General features: G+C 36.9%; 1 protein-coding gene across 4 annotated transcripts in view; it reads left to right on the top strand.

The window, feature by feature from the left end:
* Window positions 1–14,979, top strand: part of BCHE (butyrylcholinesterase) — a 32,741-nt gene that overhangs the window by 12,849 nt on the left and 4,913 nt on the right. For 2 of the 4 annotated variants that reach the window (XM_035334432.1, XM_035334430.1), the window contains exon 3: window positions 10,879–11,045. In XM_035334432.1, coding sequence (XP_035190323.1) covers window positions 10,879–11,045 — 167 coding nt within the window. Of the gene's footprint in view, window positions 1–10,878; window positions 11,046–11,152; window positions 12,344–13,232; window positions 13,361–14,979 lie in introns of those variants that run through there. The other 2 variants (XM_035334431.1, XM_035334433.1) reach the window with 2 other exon arrangements.

Below are 14,979 nucleotides of genomic sequence, written 5' to 3' on the forward strand. Positions count from 1 at the left end.
GAGCAGCAGAGGTTACCTAACACCATATTTTCAAAGGTAGCTCGATATAATGTTTAATTTTTTTTTTTTTGATCAACTGCAAGAGTATTAGGCTGTGGGTAAATGTAGTTAGCAATTTAGTCACAGGATTTGTGATCTTCCCTCCCCACAGTTCTAGAAGCTGCATAAGTAGAAAATCAGACATTTCATGCTCACAGTTAGTGATGTTATACAATTATATGCTAGTACAGATGTAACATTAAATCTGCTGCCATCATCTTCCTTCCCAGACATCCCTGGCCTACATCTGTATTCTCTACCTTTCTTTGAGGGAACATAAAACAAGTTCCTATTTTCACACAATACAAACTCCAAGGAGTGTAGCATCAAATTTACATGAGAGAGATTTTATTTTATTTATTTTTATTATTATTTTTCCTTATTGGAGCTGCTGTTCTGTGATTTTTATTTTAACTAACGAAGGGTTAAGTATCTGCCTCTCATGTGTGGTATTCACTGTGGTTTTCTCAAGAAACAAGTGACTTTTCCTTATAATCAGAAATTCTCAGAGGTTTAAAAAGTTCCCTTTTTTTTTTTTTTTTTTTTTTTTCCTAGGTATGAAGTAGTGTGCATACTATAATTCCACAAAAGCACCCTCGATTTTAAAGATAAGAAATTTAATTATCAGATATCCTCCCCTCTTCACATACTATTTCGTTTTGAGATCATGACTTTCGTGATTCTCAGTCCAAAAGTTTCTATTTGGACATCTCCCATTTGGTGCCAGGACATAGTTTAAATCAGATTCAGAGGATGTTATAATGCTGGGACATAATGTGAATGTGTTGAACTTTAAAAGATATATATCTCAACGTGTAGATGTCAAATCTACAGTGAATTTATAACACAGATAAGAAAATAATTTTATCATATATTTTTCTATTTTATTCTTAAGTATTTTAATGGTGGTCTTATGAATACTATTACTTCTTATTTACATTTTCCATCATGAAGTATCAGTAGTTCAGTTTCAGATGAAGCAAGAACACATATACATACTATTGAAAATTGCCTGAAGGTTTCATATATAGGACCGTTCAATTTGACCCAGATTTCATGGCAGTTGGTTTTTGACTCGTGCTTTTCCTACCATTTACAGAAATAAAACAGTGGTAGTAATGGAAAATATCAAGAAAAATGTTACTATGATCAAGTCCATCAGGACAAAATGAATCTAGATGATTTTACTTAGTTCAGGTCTATGTGGAGTATCCATCTTGAAATCATGATTAAGACAATTACAATTGAAAACAGATCTCAAATATTATATTGTAGAATAACATCCAATACACAGCCTGTATTGAAAATGTAGTCTTTAGAGATAGGAAAAGCATCAAGTCCATTTATCTAACAATTTCCGTGTGTCTGGGAATGAACTCTATTAACGGCAAGGAGAGTGAGAGATGGAAACAGCAATCATATACATATAAGTACAGCATTTACTCTTCCTTACAACCAACAGGGCTGACAAATTTTACCAAAGCCACTGGGAATTTTAAACACAGTATTATTAGTTCTATGGAAATAAAAATATTTTTCTCTCCTTTTATGCAGTTTCTTTAGATTTGTCCCTGGGAGCAATTATGGTTAAAATACTATGTAAGTTTTCCCAGACCATGAGAAGGAGAAGTGAGGGTGTACAGGAGATATACCAGTTTCAGTAGACAACTAAAAGGGCAAATGCCATGTCCATTTCTGTCTACTTATTATTTACCTTTGGTGGAAATGACTTCCTTCTTCAAAGTCCCAGTAGGTTTCAGCACATTCTTCCATTTCCAAATAGCCCTCTCCTTCAACTTCTACAAGTAAGACTAAGAACTATTGTTTCATCTGAATCCCTGCTGTAGCCAAGAGTATAAAAAAACAGCATATTTGAAAAGTGGTCTGTGTAAGCTGAAATTGATATTGTAGGAAAGGTCATAAAGGTCTTAGAAAATACTTTGCAAGAACATTAAAAAAAAAAAAAAAGTTAAAAAATTTCCTTTACAATGAAAAAGGCTGAAGTCCTACTGGGACCTCTCATGCCTATTCAAAAATGACATAAACATGAATGAATATTCACTCTAGAACCTGGAGTCCTGGAGAAGGTATGAAATCATCATAGTAAACTCTGTCCAGAAGGAGAGAAGCTTCTTTTTGTAAAGAACTGCAGGTATTTCTCCTGCTGGGATCTGATCCAGAGCTTTCTGAAAATAAATCTCTGCCATTTATGTGGATTTGGGTCAGCCCCTAAGTTACTGATTCACCTCAGAAAGTATTAAACATGCATGCATTTGGGATATACCATCCCAGATACTGTAGGATCTCTGAGCGTCAGGGGTTTAGGACTGTAGTAGAGACTTGCTGAGAAAACAGGAGACACAGGTCTGACAGCTCACACTCAAAGGGACTCAGAGGATATCAGGACAACAGTGTGCTCATTTAAATCAGTATGATTCAAGCTAAATTTAGAGAAATGCCTGTTCAGCTTTATCTTCACAGTTGCTCAGGAAAGGACATTTTACCTCACTTTCACGTTTCTAGCACTGGTAACTCTTAGGCAGAGCATTGGGACTGCTGTTCCAGATCTAGTATAATAATCACATCTCATCACATGCTATAAAGATAGCAGAGTTTGGGGCAGGGGTTCCTGAAATAGCACCAAGCTTTGCTGGAACATTTTCACAATGCAGGAGACCTACGTGCAGGGGTGCTAGCGTGGGCCCAGGAGGTTGGAAATACTCTGCTGAAGGGCTCATTAATTCTGGCTCGGCTGACCTGGCTTATTATTACTGCTGATACCAGAGCAGAGTCCAATCCTGGAGCCTGGGATTTGGGGCACTGAGCTCCTAAATGCATTGCCAGCATGCCCAAAGAGCTAAGACAGAAGGTCCCAGATCTAAATGTCTCAAATACTATATTATCTATGGCCAATATCTCAAGACCTTCCTTCCTTGTCAATCCTTTATATATAGCAGGAATTCACAAATAAGCATGAAGACATGCACAGGCAAGAAGCATTTCAACTGGATGGGTGATTCATGAGTCTGTTTCGAGCAGAACACAATAAGACCAAAAAAGAAGCAACAGCTTGTTGCTTCATTTCCTGAAACCGATATCATCTGTAATGGTGCATACCAGGACAAATTATAGTTTAAGATTTAAACACACCATGGCTGTCACCAAGCTGGAATCTGGAAGGAATATCCTGAGCTTTATTTAGCCTGTGAAGATGTAAGAAAGCCTAGCTGCAAAGGTCCTTCTCCAATTTCTGTCAGTTAAAAAGCATGCCAGCTGGATTCTACAGGTTTCTTCAAGGATCAGCAGAAGAAATAATGTTTATCTTCAATATTACTTGCAAAGCAGTTTCCTTTTGCTGTGACTCAGAGGCACTTTATAGTCACTAGATAATGAACTCATGTTTGTAATCTGTGAGTGAGAGCTGAGAACAACAAAAAATAATGAACTTTCCATAAACAACTGCTTGAGAAAACCAATTTGAAGGATTCAACCCTACAACCTCTCTCAAATTTGTAGTACTTAATCATCTGAGTCCTTTAATTCAGTACCGTGGGAATCTGAGTAGGGCTCAACGATCACATAATCAGGACCAATGATTTTAATGTAACATTAAGGAACTACTAAATAAGAAATTTTTGATTGCTACAGATTTTCGGAAGCTGGTTACTGTTTTCTTTCAAGGATTAAATTCTAATCAAAAAATCAATGTTTTAAAATACAATCAGGATTTATTTATTTTCCAAACTCCCTTATTCTTCGTACTGCCAGAGGAGCACAGGCCTGACACCTTGAGATTGCTGAGGCTATGAGGCTGCAAAGAAGCTTAGTGTATAAAACAGATAATCGTGAATGCTTTCCAATCACCCAGTATTCCACAGGCTGACAATGGTCCTATCGGAGTTGTCACCTTTCAGTATGGTAGTTTTTAGAGCTTGGTTATTATAAATGGCACCACTCAGACCTTTCAGCTGATAGATTAGATAGCTGTTGTCTTTCCCATTAGTCTAAAAGGATAAAGACCTTAAGAGGATATTTAAAAATAAAACATTAAGCATGGCAGGACATTTGCAGAGGTTCCATCGGTTCAATAGATAGGATGGGTAGTGATTAGCTGATATTAAGGAATACCCTGGAGAGCTGCCTCAATTAAATAAAAACTAGCAAGGAAACTTGTTATGCAGTATTATGTATCAAGAGTACCAACCAACATCAAAACTAATGTATGTATTTGTGAGGTGATAGCATGTCAGCTTTCCAACTCACTTATTTAGGAGTGGCACTTCCCCTTGCCTTGTTACTGCAAATGAGCCAATCTGTAAACTTTAGATAATGGACAGGAAAGTGCCTCTGTCATCTTGTCTTTGCTTTGCAGTTTCTAATAGCAGAAAGCCTCAAGGAGTAGATTTAAATGTAAAATATTTTGGCATAATACAGAGATTTTGTCCAGGGAGTCCATCAAGTCCTCTTAGTGGATGGTAAATGATTAGCTGACTTGGGAAAATGTTGTGAATAACTGTCTGAATTTAAAAAATCTGAGAGTAAATTCATTATACTGAATCATACATATGTGGCCCCAATTGGTGGTGCTATTTGCATCAGATGCAATCTACACAGTGAGAGCCTTTTGGTTTTATATAGTCTTCAATTGCTGAATGGAAAGTCTATGCAACGGTTAGAGCTTCTGGGGATGTTTTTACAGTTAGATTATTATTATTATTTTTTTTTTTTTTGACAAGTGTTACAGATGCTTTTAATCCTTTCCCATGCTAACTTCTCTAAGGATAGTCTCCAGAACAGGTTCATTTTCTTTGTTACAATAACTAGGCCTGCTCCACAGGTTATAAAGATTTTGAGTCTTCAACTCTGTGGCCCTCTCTGGTGTCTAGTTAACAGCGAGCCATCTGAAACTAACAGCATGGTATGAAGACACCGGCATTAAGCCAAATTGTTTGAAGGTTTGAGAAGATTCAACAAGTACTTAACAGTAAGTTGCTCTTCTTTTTAATAAGACTGGGCTGGAAAGTATCTGTTAAACTCCCAGAGGTAGGTGAGGAGCAAGGCCTTACACAGGCTATTCCACCACAGTCCCCCTGGGGACTAGACCACCACCCAGAGTTGCTCTTAACCTGGCAGGGGTTGTGTTGCGACAAGAAAATGAACACAGGTATAAATATCATGCATTATGGCCTTTGGAAATTATGTGAGATATCTGGAGATATTTGCCTGACTAATGCTGCAAACACTTCCTGCCCCTCGACCCTGAGCTGCACGAACATGTGGGCAGCCAGGCACGCCTGGTGCACTTCTGCTGCTTGCCAGCTAATTAGGAGTGAAAAGGGGTGAAAGGAAGGAAAACAACAACACATTATCTTCCAGGATGGAGGAAAAAAAATAAATAAATAAAAGTAATCTATTTGTTTCAAATGCTAAGTACTGAAAGGTATTTCTTCAGGTGCTTTGTTTAGTGCCAACATGGTTAATGGAGGAGTTCTACACAGTGTAGTCATTAATAAATGAGTTGTAAAACTAAGATATATTTTTAGGATACAAATCTCATGGCCTTTCTTCAAAATGTACGATATCCTCAATGAGATCACTCCTTGACTGAGGCATTGGCAAGAGGGAGTCAGGCATTGTCCCCGTTGCAGGAAGATTAAAACGTTTGCATAGCCCATCCCTTGGAAGAGCAACAAGTTGGAGGCCAGAGCTTTGGTGGAGACCTATCACATGGTGATCTTATCCAGGAGCCCTTCCCACCCTATCGTTTTTTAAAAATCTACTAATAATTTCACTAAAGCAAATGGATATGTTTACTCATTGTGCCATTACAGCTTGGTCTGTGATATCACTTGTTAGGTGGGACTAGTTAGTTGACACTATAGCCCAGTTGAAGTTTTCTCATCCTTTTACTCATTTTGTACTTTAAATTTCTCTGCCCTGTGCTATCTTACTTCTCTTTACCTGGCAGAAAATACATTAGAAGAAAACAACCAAAATTTACAATGGTACAGAAAAATCTTTTAGTTGTATACTTCTACAAGTGCAAACTCAAAGTACATTATTAATTTCATTCACTACTATTGTGTTTTATACCTGTACTGGGCTGCTGCACAAGGGCATGTAGGAGTGGAAACCATGCTGCTGCCTCGTCTGTGCTGCTGTCCATGTGGCTGCTGAGAAACTCTCTTGGGTACCTCCACACGAGCTTTCAGCATCTCCTCTGTTGGCAGTAAAGATGTGCAGAAGCATCCCCCTTCCCAGAGCTGCCCCAGGGTGAAGCAATGACAGTGTTTTTCTTACGTGGTGCTGAACAGACGGTTTCCATAATTCTTAAAGACTTTGTTATGCCACTGTAGCAAATGCACAAGAGTCAGGGTTACTGCTGCTGTGGCATTCCCAGTTATCCAGCAGGCAGATCCCCCGGCCTGTTATCTTGTGCCCATGGTAACACAGTGTAAAACGGCATCCCATGAAAAACAGCTGATCACCAGTACTGCCTGAGAGCTGGAAGGAGCCATGAAAGCTAATAAAAATGATTCACATTCACTCTCTCCTCCTTTTAAACCGTTTAAAAGAAAAGGGGGCAAAATTGAGAGTGAGCATCAGCAGATACAACCCTGGTGAAATCAATAAAGTTGCACCTAGCAGGAACAGGTCTCCATTTGATTTCAATTCTTACTGCACAGGGGAAGCAGAGGGTGCAGCGGCATTATCATAACCTTTCATTAATCTCAGCGGGCAGCTCATTCTGCTAACGAGACACATGCCAGCAGAATGTCAGTGTGGTAGTAACCTGCAGAAGGCACCGAGGAAGAAATTGCCTCATTGTGCACTGTCTTTGGCTGGGGCGGTTGCTGCTGCTCTGATGAGAGCAGCAGAGAGGTAAGCTGTGCATGGAGAGGCCACCTTCCCACTGCTTCGCAGATCAGGGAGGAATGGGATATTCTCTATGGGGTGAACTGGAGGCAAGCAAGCTTGCTGTGCTCATCTCAGAGAGGGTCGGATGGAAGCCAGCAGCAACTGAGGAGACAATTAAGAGCAATAACATGCTGCTCAGGGGAAATTAGTATGTGCTTCCTCTCAGGGAGCAATATCTCTATGAACAGCTGCAGCCAGGCAGAAGCAGTATTTGTTTGTCTGTGGTCTTCCAGGCAGGCCTATCTGGAGGAAGGGGCTACCAGAGTTGTGTTTCAGCTTCTGAATCTGTTAGTGAGGTTGGGTTGATATAATTCATCTGTGTTAGATAGCTAAAAGGACATTGTTGTTGTTGTTGTTTAGTTGTTGTTTTCTCTAGAGAAACACACAAGGTGTTAACCTGATCCTTTCACAGAGCAGCCAAATAGGAATAGAGTGAAAGCCTGGGACAATCTAAGCTAGCATGTGGTGCAGTTAGTGTTTACAACACTCATTAAGAAGGTAAATTATGCCTAAACCATTTTCCAAGAGAGCTAGCACAGATTTTTTTTTTTTCTTTATGGACTATATCGAAGTATAATGTAACAGTACAAAGGAACCACTCTGTTAAATGGTGATATCACAGCAGAGAGAAAACCATTCAAAGTTCACTCCCCAAAATAAAAACTGTATTTTACAGAGACGTTATATCGTGTTTGCTTACAAAATAACAATAATTAAAAAAATAGGTGTTGAAATATTTTTTCTGTATGTGTTTGATAAGCCATCTGTAAAAGTGGATATTATGTTCTGCCTAATATGTGAATATTAATAAATATTCAGTGAAGTAGTATAGTTTTCAATGTCTATATTGATCATATTAATGAGAATGGTAATGTGGGTATGTTTATTATGATTAAAATAACTATGTTCAGGTTATTGCATTCAATCTGCACCAAATTAACATTCTCTTTCTGAAGTTTTGGAAGAAGAACATAAAATATCCAGAAATGATCAGTGAATAAGCTCCTCTGAAACCCTCTTCACTCCTGATATGTCAAGTCTTGAATGTTTACTAGGAACGAGTCTTGAGAATTGAATGTTATTGACAGTTATGGCTGTACAATACCCAAAGAGGGAGGGTATGATCTTAATAAGAGTAAACAATAACAAGCAAATTCCACTGAGCAGAGGATTAAAATAAGACTCATGAAATTCAGTGGGAGCATGTGTATCTGTGAAGGTAGTACATGGCAACAACTTTAGTAGAGATTGAGCCCCCAAAGTACTCTGTTCTTCGAGTTAATGAGAAAATAAGTTTGGCTGCCTTAAAAACATACCTTCGTGAAATAACTGAGCAAACTGCTGTACCACTGTCAGAAAGTAGAGAAAGCCCAGCCTACAACTTCAGGGCATAAGTAAAGGAGAAAGAATAGCAGAAATATTGAAACAAATTCTGTTTACAACAAAGTTTAAACACAAGGTTGTTCGTTTCTTCTTCTTTTCTCTGGAAGCAATTCAAATAATTGCACTTAATTGTGTCAAGACTCACTCCTGCACACATTAAAAGGTGTGTAGAAAATAAGCTAGTTTCTTCCTAAAGTATTCAGTGAAGAAGCTTGCATTCTCTCAGAACAAAAAGAAGGTCTTCCCTAACTAGACTTACAGATAGGGACAGAAGTCTAAGAAATTATATTAGTGTTTGAAGAAGTAGATGCACAAGATCCATCCTAAGATGTGTGGCCCAAGCCCTGCATGATGCAATTTCAGAGGCAGGGTTGTGCAGTGTATTGGGCCCCTTTCTGTTTGGTGAGGATATTTTCACAAGCCTTTTTTTTAATTATTATTATTTAAATAAATAATAAAAATAAAAAAGAATATGATAAAACCTTGAGCTTGGTCCAGAGACCACAGATATTTTTATTTATTTATTTATTTATTTATTGTGCACTGCAATTCTCATCACGAAGTTATTAGCAAGAAGGAATGAAAAGTAATTGTGATAGGACAACGAGGTTGTAATCATAACTTGTTCTTACCAATTAAAAATTATACTCCTGTGATCTCTCTGCTTTGCTATATCTGAGAACTGCTTTTTAACTCTGGAAATTTTCACTAGTGGAGCTAAGAAGGAAATTACTGGACATTTCTTTGAACAGTAAGCATTCTGGAAATGCAGAAAGAATGTCATAATCGGCAGGTTCACGTATTTCAAAATGCTCTCATATTTCTTTCAATAATTTTTAGTAAAATACATCTGTAGCCATTGTATAATCCCCCACACACCTGTAAATTACAATGTGGAATGTCATGATTTATTTCATAGCATAAAAGCTGTTAAATGAATACTGACAGCACCATTAGCGTTCTGATCTTGAACTGAAGTGCAAGTCAGCTCTGTTTAAGTCATTGTTCTCGTGAGCCACAAATAAATGTGCAGTTCAAAAGGATTCCATAAGTTAATCAGAACAAAATTAGTAAAGAAAAATCAGTAAAGAAGTGAGCCAATTGGGAAATGGCATGCTGAATCTCTTACTCTAAGATGATGTTTCTGTAAGTGGCCGACACCTGGTGCTAAGGAATCTGGAGTAAAGCTAACACATGGGCCAAATATTTGACTCGTTCTGCATGAACTGCGAGGTGTTCATATTATTTCAGTGGCTGAATCTTGTGCTCTGACTGCTCCCACCTATGCCCTGTACCTTGATCTCATTCTTGGCAAGCAGCACTCAAGTGGGCTTCACACATATTGGACTGACTACTGCCTTCTGGGAACTCTTGGTGAAAAGCAAAATGGAAATAACCAAATAAGTTCAGCTTCTACTGTTCCTTAATTTATCCTGCCAAGGATCACCGACTACTGTTGTTCTGCTCTAAAACCCATTCCTTATATCATCTTCTAGCAAAGAAAATGAGTTCTGCTTTCACTGAAATAAGATGCTTAATTTGTCTTCTAACCTCTTCAGAGCTAACATAGATTTATTTTTTAAGCAGTCCCAGATTAGTTTTTCTAAAAATCATATTCTGTCTCATTTGTTCCCTAACACAACGCTCTGCATTTTGTTCTTCTTCTAAACACTTAAACCATTTTTTTTTTTTCTTTCTCTAGTCATGCAGATAAATCCTATAGGTGCTAGATGTTGTCCTTTTTGGAAGGAAAAAACTGGATCTGTCTGTCCCTTTGAATGTTAATCAGTCTGTCCCTACAACCTTATGAATTCTATTGTATTATAAATATTCATCACAACTATTTTAATACTAACAGCTGTGATCCTTTAATGTGCAGAGTGTGTGTTATAAAGAACCAAGCGCTCTGTTGCTCTTCCCAGTTTCCAGAAGATTTGAGATTGTTCATGTTTGGCACTCCACTAACAGATCTCAGCATACTTCAGGGAGGAACTGTTCCTTCGTAATGAGAAATAATTCTTTTCTCTCCCACTATAGATACCTCTGATCCAAAATTTAGACACTTCTGCACCTTTACTTGGATTTTTCATCTGAGTCATTTAGTCCAATCTGTTTGTCTATCTGAAGTGATCAGCATCACTGAAACTAAAACATGAATCATTCAACCCCCCCAAACTAGTTTATTTGTTCTTAACTCACTCTCAGTAATGTACAGCTTCTGTGAGAATCTCCAAATTCAGCATGTGTAGCTTGTGTATGGTAGTTTATTAACTTTTTCCTTAGGTAAAGAGTTTAAAATATAAACCATAATGCTTACATATATATATATATTCAATGAACTTAAATCAATTTTTACTTTTTTTTTTTCTTTTTTTTTCCTATTGCTTACAAAAGTGTACTTCAGCAATTCCAAGCTAACATAGCTAAGCTGAAATACCTGTTAAGTTAAAAGCCAACCAACCAACCAATCAACCAACAAACCCTCATGTGATGTGATAATTTCTCATTCAAAATGAAATGTTTCTCTTTCTCATTTAGAAATCCAAATGGGACCCTGGTTAATGGAACAAGATGGCCAGTCTTCACCAGTACTGAACAAAAATATTTAACATTAAATACCGATGCTTCAGAGGTGCTGACAAAGTTACGTTCTCAGCAGTGTCGATTCTGGAATATTTTTTTTCCCAAAGTTCTGGAAATGACAGGTAAAAATGCTTTTGTAGATACTTTTATTTGAACTGCTTTATACAAGGCTCATCTACTTGGTGTTAATCTGGTAGTTCAGTTTAATTCTTTACATTTCTATTTGTAGCTCTATTTCCATGAGATATTCAGATGTTGGACAAAATTTCCAATGATACAGATTTTCTTGAGAAGCCTGAAGCCACAGTTTTTGTAAAACCCACCAAACAGACTAAGCATTTGTACTTCTAGACTTCAACAGGAGTTGCTTTTATAAAGTGATTTTGCAGCTCTGGAAATGCAATCTGTAATTTGGAGTAAAAAAGTCTCACTTCAAAAATACGATACACTTTTTAAAGGTTAATTAGTAATTTACAAGCTTTCTGTAAGATTCAATTTGAATGTTAGTCTTAAAAAAAAAAAAAAAAGTAAACTTTCATGGTGCACAGATGATTCTTTCTGAAATCATTTGTTTCTTCCTAATCTGAGCCTATAACTGTGTTATGTCTCAAATTGTATCCCCTCTCAATTCAAGAGATGTTTCTAAATTAAATCAAGAGAAGAAAAATCAGGAGATGAAATGAATAATTTATAAAGCCTATTCTGTGATTTTAAAATCAAGGTATTCCAAATTATGAATGGATTTTAGGGAGGTTTCTCCATTTCTGACAATCCCTTTATGCTGAACCAGGAGAACTGAACAATTTTACACATTTCTCTAATCTGGCTGTGAACCCCTACTGAGTAACGTGTGCCTTAAAAATGGACTGTGCATAACCAAATGCTCCATGTCAGAGCAGAAGAGAGCACATCACCAGACATAGTTTAACACAACTTGTCAGGACAGCAGAATTGTTTTGCATGATCCTGTGAAGTGAGAGATGATGAAGCAACACTGGATCTGCTGGGAGACATAAATACATCACTTTATCTACCATATCCAGTAGTTTTACAACATAAATCTACATGGTTAATTAACCATGCGTATTCTTAGCAAAATAAGGAAAGAATCAGTGTGCTTGGATTCTAATCTAGAAATAAGACATGAGTATGGTTAAGTACTGCTGTTTTGTCATGTATCTACATCTATCAGTCCTTGAAATATTGTAGCAGAAATACTGTGGTTTTATATTTTTATATGTTTCCTACACAATCTTACATAATTCTGACAAAGAAACATGTAAGTTTCTACTTGCAATCATGATATAGTACTTTGTATTGTAATAATTTTCTTCATGGAAATAGTATTTTGCATTTCCTTTTATGCTCAAAAGAACTGACAGGACAGTGAGTGTCATAAATACAAGTATTTTTTTATCTTCTGATACTTGTATTTATGACACTCACTGTCCTGTCAGAAATATTCTTAGATGAGCAGGGTTACTTTAACATGATCTGAGATGACAGAAAACAAGATGCAAGGAAATTTTATGTCATCATTATTGCAAGCTGTAGTTCAAGCTGAGTTCAGATAGACAAAATAGGACTACATCACTTAGGACTTGAAGAAAGCAATCAAGCTGACTTATTTTGCAGATATTGAAAGGGAATTTCTAATTGATCCAAGTGGTCAGAGTTTGACATGGATGCACTTGTTGGTGAACCACTCACTTAGTGAGCCCCTCATTGCAAAAGCCATGCTGTGCCTTTGATGTCTTCTCCATATGTCATGGCCAGGTCCAAATGTATTCCAGCATCTGAATGAGCCTGCTCCCATGGCAGACTGGGTAAGACTGAAGCATTTAAATATACAAGAGAGGAAAATATTTAGTCCCAGCCATTTTTATGGTTAGATCTTTTCCTCAAGCAACAAAACCTGATAGATAGCCTCCCTCCTTCCCCCCCCCCGCCCCCCCCCGAGGGAGGCGGGGTTGTGGGCTGAGAAAATTAATAAAAAATAAAAATAAAAACCTCACACATTAACACTAACAGCCACATATAATACCAGCCTTTATATTTCTAGAGTATTTTGTATGATTTTGGAAGATGTCTTGATGTCTTTCCCTTCAATTTCAATATGAAAGAGTATAACTGAAGACACAAGCCCAAACCTGTGGTTTCAGGTTAAGCTTGTTAAGAATCACAACCCAGACAAACCATACCTAGATATGCCTTACGTGGGCTCTGAGTTCCAACTTGACACAATTGCTACACAAATTTCAACCCTATTGAAAAGGGCTAACCACACTTAGAATACCCTCCATTCACAGTCGCCCAAAGACAAGCCGGGAGCATCCAGCATTTAATGTTTCATTCGAGGGCACGAGCATCGGGACAACCATCACACCAGTTTCTGATGACTGCTTCTAAAAGAAACACACTGGAGGGACAGTAAACAGTAAGTGACTCTTAAGTAGCTTTTAGAGCAATCATATGTTAATTATAAAAGCACCTACATAAGACTCTACCTCCTTAACACAGTCATTAATGCATCCAGAGCCCTACCTATTTATATACCTGTTTCCTCTAGATTATAGAAAGCTGCAGGCAGCAAACCTTTCATTTGTGTTCCATTGCTATTTTAGCGTCTAATATATATAGTACATAAATTTCCATTTTATTTGTTATTACTGCATCATATATCACTTAGAAAAAAATCAAACTTCAAAATAGCTAATATAAAGACATTGTATTAAAAAGTAAACACATAAACTATGAAAAGATTTTCAATAATGGAGACAGAGAAAAGTTCAACCTCTTGACTAGTAATAACCCAAATCGTTGTATTTGCTATGATCCTCTCAACAGCATCTGGATTCTATAGAGCTAAACACTCAGGGTTTCAGACTATTAAAAATATGATGAATTAGAAAAGCCATCATCACAATTAGTTTTCTATTTCCATGGGGCTATGTGCTGCACTCATTATGCATGCAGAAAAGTGAATTAGTCAAAAGGAATCTCACCCATAGTAGTGCAGCTACTGGAAAAGTAAATCCTACTCAGTGTGCCTATGGTAGCCATCTTCCTCTATAATCTTAATTCTTTCTAGCTCCAGCATCTTGCATCCTGAGTCATAAGAAGGAGAAGAGCTCTTACAATATTTTACCTCACAGGTAGATCCTTTCAGGAGCCTTTTAGAAGATGATGATGATGATGATGACAATAATGTTGAAGTCCTTCAAATTACAATATATATATATATATATTTTTTTTTTAAAAAAAAGCATTTATGTTCAGAGCGTGTGACTAAAAATCTTTTAATACAGAGATACTGAAGTTGATATACTGTTTGTTTTCTCCTTTCTGAAATCTTGTGTGGAAGCTATCACCATGAGAGACTACAGTATAAACTTGTAGTGTTTATCATACTAATGAATCAAGAAGTTTGCAGCTACCAGCATCTATGAGTTGTTGAGGAGGACAGAAAAAAATAATTCCTATTTGTCATCCCTTATTAATTATACTATATCATAACAGCTACATGGCCTTTGTCCCAAGCTTAATGTTAATACTACAAAAATAAATTCAAGATTAGCACTTTATTGGCATATCTAGCAGAGCAACAAATGATGGTATGGAGATAAATTTAACTCCGCTATAATGCCTTTGAACTGAGGGCTGTATGCTATGTGGAAAGAAAAGAAATGCCAGCTGTCTGTGCTGACACTGCTGAAGAAAAAAACAACCCTCTTTTTTATTTTTATTTTATTTTATTTTTGTTGATGTTGTTGTTGTTGTTCTGTCAATCTGAGACCTTTCTAAGCATTAAGATATGATTCACTGCCTCCTGAAATCTCTCCTTTTCTCCTTGTAAACTTCAGTACATTCTGTGTTAGGCTAATTGGTATTAGTATAAAGTTTGGGACTATCTTAAAGACTGCATATAACTTCACTGAAGTATTAGCTGACTACTACTTGCAGCACTCACTACTCTGAACTGTAATTATCAGTCAAGTTGAATTCCCTAATTTTATTTTATTTTATTTTATTTTATTTTATTTTATTTTATTTTAT

The sequence above is a fragment of the Oxyura jamaicensis genome, chromosome 9 (genome assembly GCF_011077185.1).
Source record: "Oxyura jamaicensis isolate SHBP4307 breed ruddy duck chromosome 9, BPBGC_Ojam_1.0, whole genome shotgun sequence".
Taxonomy (NCBI): domain Eukaryota; kingdom Metazoa; phylum Chordata; class Aves; order Anseriformes; family Anatidae; genus Oxyura; species Oxyura jamaicensis.